The sequence below is a fragment of the Epinephelus moara genome, chromosome 3 (assembly GCF_006386435.1).
Source record: "Epinephelus moara isolate mb chromosome 3, YSFRI_EMoa_1.0, whole genome shotgun sequence".
Classification (NCBI taxonomy): Eukaryota; Metazoa; Chordata; class Actinopteri; order Perciformes; family Serranidae; genus Epinephelus; species Epinephelus moara.
Window position 1 is genome coordinate 21054350 of NC_065508.1, and position 10990 is coordinate 21065339.

The window sequence follows — 10990 nt, forward strand, 5'->3', positions numbered from 1 at the left end:
AGATGAATTGGGTGAATTACATATATTAACAATATTTTACTGTGTTTTGCTGTCGCTTATGACATGTGGTGTTTTGCCATAGGCAGGGCTCGGCCCTCGCTCTTAAACAGACACAGAGGTCAGCGGAGTGGAGGAGAGATAGACAGCAGAGAGTTGCAGCGTTGATGACGGCTGCATTTGTTACGTCGCTGTGCATGAAAGCTTCTCGAGTAAAAAACACCTGTGTAACGGCGGACGTAAAACAAAGGATCGGATCAGGCTATATATAGCTCAGTATTGCCTATCCTCATCAGTTAAAAATGCCTCGATCTGCCTAGATACTGATCTTTGAGATCGGATTGGGACATCCCTATTTTATTTTGAAAGGTAACAGAGGGAGTGAAGCTGTAGTGCTTGCTGTTGACAGTGTGGGAGGTAATCAAGAGTTTGTCATTTTGGTTCAGACTACAGAGCCTCTGTTTTACTTTTTATTACCTTTTATTATGCATTTCGTTTGTGCCGTAAATTGAGGGTTCATTTTCCTGGGAGATCTTACCCCGTGGCATACAGAATTGCATTGTGAAGGTAAGGCTTAGGGCCCCTTACATACCAAGCAGACGATCTGCCATTGATCAGTGTTGGGATGTTGGTGAGCATCCATTGCCCTAGTTTTTGCACTGTGTCACGTACTGTTGGTACTTGTTTTTCTGTCGATTCAGCACGTTGAGGTGGCATTGGAGGCAGCAGAGCCTGTCAGTGACTAAAATCTCTGATAGGATGTTCAGCTGAGTGCACGAGAAGAGAAACAGAAGTGAGGAAAGCAAACACACAACTTAAGTCAAGAGGGCGTGAGATAAAAGAAAACTTGTTATTTTAGGTAAGATTATTTTTTGCTAGCCACTGAGCTCTTTTGCAGAAATGGTTCATAATTGTCTTTGTCATTGTTCAGGAGTGCACAGTGTATATAATTTGTTCTTTCAACATCTTGTTATGTTGTTAATGTGCTAACTGGCTAACTCCTGTCCTCCGGTTTCTCTTTCTGAATGCGGATACAGATGACCGTCCCCTGTTGGCATGGAGAGTTATTTCCTCTCATGCAGGTGCAGAACATACATGTTAGTTGGCCGTTGGCTGTAGTTTCTGTAGTGTGTTCATGTGCATGTGTGCAACTTTTTGGCCGAGACATAGGGGATGTGAGGTGGCGCAACAGTTGGCTTTCGTCGCCAGTAGTTCTTTGATGTTGGTTTGGTGTGTCTGGGATAGGAAACTAACCTAAATGCCAGTGATGTCATTATTCTGTAGCCATTACAGTGTGTGACCAACATTTACTTCATAATTAGAAGTTATAGCAAAAACTTGTCTATTGCCACTTTAAGCAAACAACCTCTAAATGATTCTACTTGAAACGTACTTTAACACATCACTTATGAGAACACTTATAGTTTAAGAAATAGTCATATTTGGTTTAAAGCCTTATCATGTCTTGTTCAAATTTCATGCAACCTTCGTGAATCTAGTACATTACTGGTTTTAGACCATGACTAAGTCAGCATACTCTCCCCAAGATTAGCTGTTACGCTGCGTCCGCTCCCCACCTCCAGCAGCTCCCTGTGATGACCCTGTCAAAGATGTCCCTCTGACAAGCCTCCCTGTGTAAAGTCCAGGTGAGTTCCCTGCCCTGCCAGCCCTCTCTCAGCCAGCCTGCCTCTCCCTGCCCTGTGTGCTGCTGCTGCTGCTGCTCACTGACCTTCCTATCTGTGTTTGGCTTCGTGTTGCTGCTCTAGCCTGTCTGACTCTGTCTGTCTTTCTGTGTGCTGGCTGACTTCACCTTCAGGGACTATCTTACCTCTTTGGTTTGCTTTGTCTTTGGTTCTTTAAACCAAGTAGATGTATCTGGTGCCACCTGCTGTTCTCTGAATGAATAACCCTCCCACTTTTTTTGGTGACATAGCAGGATGGGTCTGCACGGCATGACTGGAATAAACTCATGCTATGCATCACGTGCTTCAGATACATTTGCATAGCGTCTTCATCACCGGGTGATTTAGTCATACTAGACAGTATGAGTGACCTTATTAATCCTATAAGGTATGCATGGAACAGAGTTTAAAAAAAAAATCCAGAAGAACCCAGAGGTCTGCTTCTCATTATAACAATGTTAAGAAGAAATGTAAGATCTCAAATTTTGCTGCACATGAACATGTTTAAAATAGTATCTATAAAGTATCTGTAAACACTTGTTTATCTTTCTTCCTCTTCTTCTTTTCAGGATAAGCACCGGAGCCACTTTTGATACCAAGACGGCAGTAGAGGGGCACTAGAGAAGAGCCCTCCACCTCGTGAAGACAGTGTTATTGTTGCACTTATTATTTTTCAGTGTCATTTAAAATGTAACGTGGTAAACCAGACTCATTGTAAGCCACAGTGACCAGTGTAGATGCAGTACACAAAGAGGTTTGTGATGCAGAGTCTGGCTTCCATTTCTCTACATGTCTTTTGGTAAGGAAGCAGAGAACGGCAGTGCTTTAATGCCATTATCTTGAGGCAACAATAATTTTTCTGTTATCATGTGTAAACAAGAAGTTGTTACCTCTTGTAATATTAATCACAGATCAGGAGCACCATGGCAGCATGCATAGATGGCGTCATGACAACTGATTAAGGCTGACATTGTCAGATCAAGGAGTACTGATTACTGATCAACACATCAGACTGTACTTCAGGCAGGTATCGCATTGTGCCTTTTTTTTTTTTTAGATAGAGATAACATCAAGATCAATCATCCTCATTTATGATTCCCCCCAACAACAGGGTTGGGTACTTAACTTCGTACTTTTATGGATACCAACTAAATAATATCAGTACTATTGAGTACCAATTCACATTAAATCAATCTGTGCCAAATTTTGATACCTGAGAGCGCATCTGCTTGAGAACGCCAAGTTCAGACAGTAAGCAGAAGTGACCCTAACCATTACTGGCTCCGCTGCCTGCAATGCAGTTATGTGAAACAGCCAGGTTTAACTTTAGATGGAAGGTAGAAGCTTAAAAGAAGCCGGCAGAAATGCTCCATGGTCGGCTTCTCTGTGCTTTGTGCCTGGCAATCATGCTCCATGGAGCAGCTAGGTTTAGGGGGTGGAAGTGCTCAGAAGCTGTAAAGCTCAGGCACCAGCAGAGCTCCATCAGCTTCCCAGCGAGCTGAAACTATCGCTGCAGCACCAATCTGCACTGATAGTTTCAGCATTTGGTCTATTTTCTTTTGTATTTTATTTTAGAAATTACCAAGTGTCACCGCTGTTTGTGATTATGTGCCTATTCCACATATTTGTCAGATGTGTCTAAACAGAGAGTGAGAGAAACGAGCAGACACACAGAAAGACAGACATAGGATTAGCTCTAAGTGTGATTAGCAAAGGTTGTCTGCTACATCAAGAGTACCAAAGATAGTTACTGTTGGGTAGCGGCACTGAAGTCCAGATACAAGAACCGGTATCTATTCAATGTGAATGGTACCCAGCCCCACTCAGCAATCCTGAATCATGACAGTGATCTTTAAGGCCGAAATCAGGTGTGATCAAATGAGCCAGACACTATTTTTCTCCATAATCATCTTGAGATCTCCAGACAACAAAAGTTGCTTTCTTGTGATAAATGATTTCATTATCTCGAGACATTAGCCTTTTGTTTACTCAAGAATCAACATAAAGTAACCCATTATCATGAGAACACGAGCTCAAGATAACAAAATAATTTACTCATGATCTCGAGATAACAGCATTAGAGAGATAACTGCAAGCACTGTTGTTCTCTGCTTCCGTATTTTGGAACCTTTTAAATGATAATTCTGTATTTTTCTTTCTCATTGAATGTATTGTTTGTTTGTACATTTCTTGACCTGTGTTGAAGAAATGCAATATGTTTGAAAGACTCTCCTCTTCATACTGTGCGATGCTGATTTGTGCCTTTTTTTTTAGAGAGTTGAGATGGTACAGTAGAGGGTGATGACCTGCTTAAAAAGCAGGATGAAGCAGAAAAAAGACTTGATGAATATTTAGTCGACGGCAAAGCTGAAACAGTTAAGATTCACAGCATTCTGCCAGAACGAAGAAAATCTGAAAATCCTCATTTCAAGGCAAAAGCAATGCAGCAGAGTCCACTTGATATTGTTTTAAAAAAAGGAGGTGGCTCATGGTTTTTGTGCTGGACCTCACATTTGCTTTTATTTCTGTGTCAGTGAAATTACTCTCACTTTGACCTCCGTCTGCTTATTTTTCAACGTCATTTCAGTTTAATATTTAAGTTTATGGTCCTGTAATGAAACTGAATGCAGTGTCGTATGTAGCCATTAGATGGCACCATTGAACACACAACTGCCATCCATACTGTAGGAGACATCAATGTGGACATACTGGTATCATCTGCTCTGTTACTGTCATCTGTGTACCTTTTGATTATTGCTATGTTACTCTTAAATCTACAGAGTATTAACTCTTTCTGCCAGATTAAATAACCAGGTCCAGAACACTGCCAAAATTAGATTTTACGACTGCCACAAACACAAACTGCTGTACCTGAGAGTTACTCCTACAACATACCAAAAGGTTGATGGTCCATTTTAACACAAAGACTATAATGACAGATTCCTCTCAAAGCGCCACTGTCGGATGAAAAGTCGAACTTCTTTTTCTCAGCAACGTTACTGACAAGTTAATATAGAAACCCTTTTTATCTGAACCTCAGAGGTCACTGACACCTGCTGATCGATCTTGAATCACTATGTTTAACATATTTAGTGTATTTCCTCAGCACTCTTTATATTAATGTACCAGATCTTCAGATTTTGTGATGTCACTCACTTTGACAGAAATATCACATGGTTGATTTATTTCATCTTTGAGCCAAACCCTTACACACAATGTTCTCTGTTGTCATACAGCATAATGGCGTATTGCAGCAGGATCTCAGGTTCTCCTCAAAAGTCCATCAGAGATGTTCAATTTGTGCATTTTCTCTTTTTTTAATTAAAAGCCATATTGTTCCGCCAGGTGAAAAGGTACTGGTGCTCAAAATGTAAACATTTGGATATGCTCAAACAGAAAAGATGAGATGTGTAATTGGTCATTTTCTTACTATAGTGAAGCCGTTTAAAGGTCCAGTGTGTAAGATTTAGGGGGTTTAAGTTGTTTCAACCAGCTGAAACTTTATCTGGTTAGAATTCCTATAGTGTTAATTGTTCTGTGTTTTTTTAATGGGAGCTGAATTATCCACAGAGGTCTCTTCCTCTCAAAAACAAATGGACCCGGTGATTTAAACCGGCAGTAACACTGAATATAGCAGTTTCATGTTACAAATCAGGGCTGCTTCGACACTGTTTGGCACATTGCAGACAACCCGCTAGCCCAGCACCTACTAGTCTGTGCTCACTGTATGTCAGATCCAGACATTTAAAGCAGTCTTTACTGTGAGTTGAATTATCCGTAGAGGTCTCCTCCTCTCCAAAACAAACAAACCCAGTGAGTCAAACCAGTAGAAACACTGATAAAAGCAGTTTGACAGTAAAAAAAATATCTGTGTTTTTTGTGGAGGGGCACTGACTAAGGTGGCTGACGCAAAAATACAAATGGCCCTATCTAGAGCCAGCGTTTGCTTCATCCATTCTGGGCTACTGTAGAAACATGGTGATCTCCATAGTCGAGGACCTGCTCCCTACGTAGATAGAAACGGCTCATTCTAAAGTAACGGAAACACCACAAGTCTTATTTTGAGGTGATTATACACTAACTCAGTGGTTCCCAACTGGGTCCAGATTTCTCTTCAGTCTTTAGTTCAAGGTCCATACTTGTATTTGGCCATGTCTTAAGCCAGTTTACTGTCTCTGTTAAGTAGCTGTTTGTTATTCACTCACTCTACAGCAGGAAACAGCACTTCAAAGTAAAAGCTCGGTGCTGGAAATCCACTGCACTTAAAAATAAAGTGTGTTTTTTGCAAAGTTGACATGTTAGCAGGTCACTTGTCGTCCATTCAGGATGGACCTGCAACCCACCAGTAGGGAACCACTTAAAAGAAAACATACTTATTGCTCATACTCATATTATACTCCATTTCTTCCAATAAACCCCCCTAAATCCTTCACACTGGAGCTTTAATGAACAATACAGTGAATGTGCTGTTAATTTATTCTGCAAAGAAAGACTTGGAACGACTGGTTTTATGCCTGTGAAGGAATACATACGTGTATTGTTTGTCAGATGTTCATTAGGCAAATGAATAAATGAAGTTACACCAGTCCAACTGTGTTTGTGTGTCTCTATCAGTCTTTGGAGGTGAGTGCAACGTTTAAGACACTAATTCCTTTCTGGTCATTCATCACTGATAAAGACAGTGTAAATCCCTCGCCATAAAGACTGGAGTCCAATGTTCACCAGGGGGCCATGGGTAGAAAGTGTTTTGAGTATTGGACTGCTCAGATTTTGTGTTCCAAATTTATCTGGTTGTTGACAGTTCATTAGTTCAAACTTCAAACTATGACCACACGTCAATACACTGAGCAAACAACTTATTTCATAACATTTAACTGTACTAATCAGTAGGTAATCTTATAAGATAAAGAGTAATGTGAGTGTTAAATCTCCAGTTCATCAGATTCTCCTCTCCACAAGTGTATATATTGTACATGTGTCTACACAGCAACCTTGTTCATTGTGTCTGTCAGGTCCCAAGGTGACGAGGTGAGGGTGTCCGACTCCGATATCAACCGTCATTGGTGCGGCATCTCTATGATCCCGACCACACCCATAGACGTCGCCGGGGATGGCAACGACTCAGAGCCCGGAGCTACTGTCAAATCCCTCATTAAGTCCTTTGATACTGTTGGACAGAGTGAGCACCGTAACACACACACTCACACAGGGAATCCCAACATGTTTGTGTAACTCTAGAGAACAACAGCTGGTAGATTTCTGTCATTTCTCTGCAGCAAAGTCATGCTCAGTTAAGCAGGGCTGTGTGTGGACTTAGCTGACCTCTATGACAGCGTCAACAAAAACTGACACTTGAAGGCACCATTAAAGTAGACTTTAAAAGAGATAGATAGATTTAAAAGCCAGAACAGTAATTAGTAAAGAAAAAAAACCCTGTTAAATAAAAGCCAGACTAAAAGCTGGAATAAACAGATTTAAAAAGACGAGACTAGAATAAAAATGATGATAAAATAAAATGGATTCAAAAGCCACATATTTTTAGTATTCATAATAATAAGATAGTTTAACAAATTTTGACTAAAAGTTGGATAAAATAGATTAAAAAGATGATGCAAAAAATACAATGAAATGTATTTAAAAGCTATAATATCAACAAAAATAGGGTCAATAATAATAATATTAATGATGATAATAATTATAATTATTATTATTATTACTTTATAGTTAAATAAAAGATAAAATAGATTATAAAGACTGATAAAAAATAATTGATTTTAAAACTATAATAATAAAGTTAAATAAAAGTCAGACTAATATTCAATAAAATAGATGAAAATAAAAATGATGACAACAAAATATAATAAAATTGATTTAGTTATATAATAATAATTAATTAATATAATTATCATAGTAATAATAAGAAGAAGAATAAAACCATTAAATAAAAAATATTTAAAAAATAAAATTAATGAGAGATAAATTTTCATCATAATATTAATACGAATAAAATAACTGATAAAATATTTACTCAGTAAAATTGGAATTACATTTTACAACATTATTACAATAAAGTAAGTGATTAAAATTCAGACACTGAGTGTATAAGCAAAGAATAAGTAATCAAGACTAAGAATCTGACCAGAAGATAAATGGCAACTATGGGAAGTTTTTGAAACTTGATATACAAACAGATTTCAGATAAAACAAAAAGAGCCAAAGAGGGCACTGTAGTACTTGAGCTATACTGAAGACCTGTTACTGCAGACATGTTGTGTATCATTTTCTATCAGTTGTCCTTTGGCACAATAATTAACGGGTGTATTATCTGGTCTTTCAGATGGACCAGGACACACAGTTCAGATGCATTCCTCCTCGAGAAGCCCGCTGAGTGGGATCCCTGTACGCACTGCACCTGCTGCTGCTGTCTCCCCTATCCAGGTATGCACTCTGAGATTTTCCTTTTAAAACGTAAAATAAATACCTCTGATAAGTGACAGACTGCTTCAGACTCTGATGTGCTGAGATCTGTGCTCTGTTTTATGTCCTTTTAGAGACACACGTACATAAAGCCACTGTCAAAAACTTTGGAGAAAAGAATCAATCACGGAGAATTCTCTCATCATCATGGTATGTAATGTATGCATGTACAGTATGTATGCATGGTCTGGCGACTTGTACAGGGTGTACCCCGCCTCTCAACCAGTGTCAGCTGGTATAGGCTCCCTGCGACCCCCAAAAGGATACACGGTTACGGAAAATGAATGAATGAATGAGGATTTTTGAACTGTATGGAAAAGAAGCATGGCACTATTATGTCTTTGAAAATGATGCTGCACAATAGAAACATTGAAACGTCACAGGTATGGTTTTAGCTGGACGTCATGGTGTTTAGTTTACCTTTATGTACATACTTCATTTTGCAGTCATAAAGAACAAGCGATGGGCTTCACACGCTGCTTTTAGGTCAAAGGACAGTCGGACTATTATCTCTGAAAATGATGCTCAAGAAATGATTAAGGCTGAAATGTCTACATACAGACAATGAAATGATAAGATGGATAAAGAGATGCAATCATCCGACATGGGACATTTTATGATTTTATTCTTAGAAAAGCAAATACTGTAAATGTGGTGACTGAGCTCCAGCCGTCTACAGTCAACAGGTGCTCCAGCTTCGATGAGTGCACTGAGAAACACACAGTAACTTGAGCGTCAAAGCAGCACAACCAGTCCTAAAGTTATAAATATTAATTTGCTTTCCATTTCTATTTCTTCCATTTTTTCCATGACCTTATTTTTGTTGCAGTCCCGCCTTACAATTCTGAAATGCATTTTACAATGTGTTTTACAAGGTTTATTATGACTTCCTCCTCACATTCATTCTCCTGCCTCCTTCACTCCCCCAGATAAGATGTCAGGCTGCGGGGAAGACCTGAAACCTAACAGCCTGATGAGGAAGAGCCCTTCTTTAGAGTCTGTAATCAAAGCCCCCGCCTCCCTCAGTGGCCGCACATCATCCTTCAGCTACAACCGAGGCAACAGCAAGCTCAGGTGGGCCGACCATGACTGTCTCCAATGATTCACTCTGACATAATTCTATTTGTTAAGCTGTGCAGGTTTCCTTGGTGACTAGTTTTAAAGCTGGGGCAGGAAGAAATCTGGAAAAGACAAGCAAACAAGCAAACAAAAAAATGGCAGTATTTGAAAATACACCTCACTGTCATAAGCCCCTCCCACCAGACAAAAACAGGCATTTTATTGTAGAGTTGCACACAGCTTATTCACTTGCCCACTTCTTATCTTTCTGTTCATCAGACCACAAATGAGACAAGAATTAGCTGCTAGCTACCCCACGGTCCCTCTGTCTCACTCTCCGCCGCTGTGGACTGCTTCCCTGGGAAGAAAGCAGGCAGCACTTCAGGAGAAGAAGCTTTGGTCTGAGGCTGGAAAGGCTCAAATTCAGCCAGCACAAACCTCCAAGTGCTGGATGTCACAGCAGGCTGGTGGCCAGCGGCAGTGCCGGGTCTAACCTGTGTGACAGCAGCAACAGAAAGTTTGCTGGGGCTGNAGGAGAAGGAGCTTTGGTCTGAGGCTGGAAAGGCTCAAATTCAGCCAGCACAAACCTCCAAGTGCCAGCAGGCTGGTGGCCAGCGGCAGTGCCGGGTCTAACCTGTGTGACAGCAGCAACAGAAAGTTTGCTGGGGCTGTCCATAACCCCCCCCCCCCCCAAGTCTCTGGTCACAGGCTAGATTTTCTAAAGCCAAAAAGCAGAGCCAAGAGGAGGGGCAGAAGTTTAGTTTTCTCTCAGACCACTTGAATTACAGTATGCTCAAAGGTTATTGTGGGAAGTTTGCCCAGTGATGACAAAATGAAACTGCCTACCCCAGCTTTAATCAACTCTTACTTTGGAAAAAAAGACAGAAATGCATATTGAATGTTGTGAAACCAGGACTTAGTACTGTCTTTAACACATTATCAAACATGCCCTGAGCACTGCAACAAAACAGACATGGTCACAAGTCATAGAACTTCAAGGCTAATTTTTAATAGCACAAGAAAAACTCAGAAGTTCCCATCTTGATAACAGGTTTTGGTGAAGATCTGTTAAATATTTAAGTCCAAGTTGAGAGACTTTGGAGTTGTACGAGTTTTATAGCCGACAGTGTTGACACAGATGGCTTTAACACAGTAAATGAGTGTCCACTTATCAGAAAGGGAAGAGAGACATGTTAAACAAACATGCTTTCATCTTCTGGCCTCTGGCATCACAGGACTATCATATCCGTGTACAGACCGCTCCTCTTTGTGTAAACTCAAAAATGACCGATTGTGGCACTCCATTTAGTTCAACTACCATTGCGACAGGCTGCATTTGAGGCAGAGATGACTCAGTGTTTGAGTTTATGTTTACGTTTATGTTGTCACAGTGAGACAGTAGAGTTAGTTGAAGGAGCCAAGTACTTGGTTATCATCACACTGGACAACACCCTAAGCCTCAACCAACATCATGTACTGTTGACATTAATAATCACTATAGTCAGTATTATAGAGTGTGCCAGGGCTGATGTCAAAACCCGGAAGTTTAGCATCGCGCTGGTTCCTGGAAGAGAAAGTGAATGTGATTTTTGCATTGCGTTTTGGATTATGTCAGAAAATAAGCTCTGTGGCTAACACAAGTTTATTATACTTACAGGTTTTGTTCAGCGAGATAATCTTCACATATGAACACCTTTCATATCGCATTTGAAGCTTAAATGCGATCGCCAGAAGTAAAAAACTAACGTTAGGGTTTAACGGACTACATGACTACT

General features: G+C 40.1%; 1 protein-coding gene across 6 annotated transcripts in view; it reads left to right on the plus strand.

The window, feature by feature from the left end:
* Positions 1–10990, plus strand: part of specc1 (sperm antigen with calponin homology and coiled-coil domains 1) — a 149212-nt gene that overhangs the window by 90627 nt on the left and 47595 nt on the right. For 3 of the 6 annotated variants that reach the window (XM_050041004.1, XM_050041003.1, XM_050041006.1), the window contains 2 exons: positions 1550–1643; positions 2249–6047. In XM_050041004.1, the coding sequence (XP_049896961.1) occupies positions 1550–1619 (70 nt within the window). In that variant the 3' untranslated portion in view covers positions 1620–1643; positions 2249–6047. Of the gene's footprint in view, positions 1–1544; positions 1644–2248; positions 6048–6691; positions 6859–8016; positions 8118–8230; positions 8307–9085; positions 9231–10990 lie in introns of those variants that run through there. The other 3 variants (XM_050041007.1, XR_007569719.1, XM_050041005.1) reach the window with 3 other exon arrangements.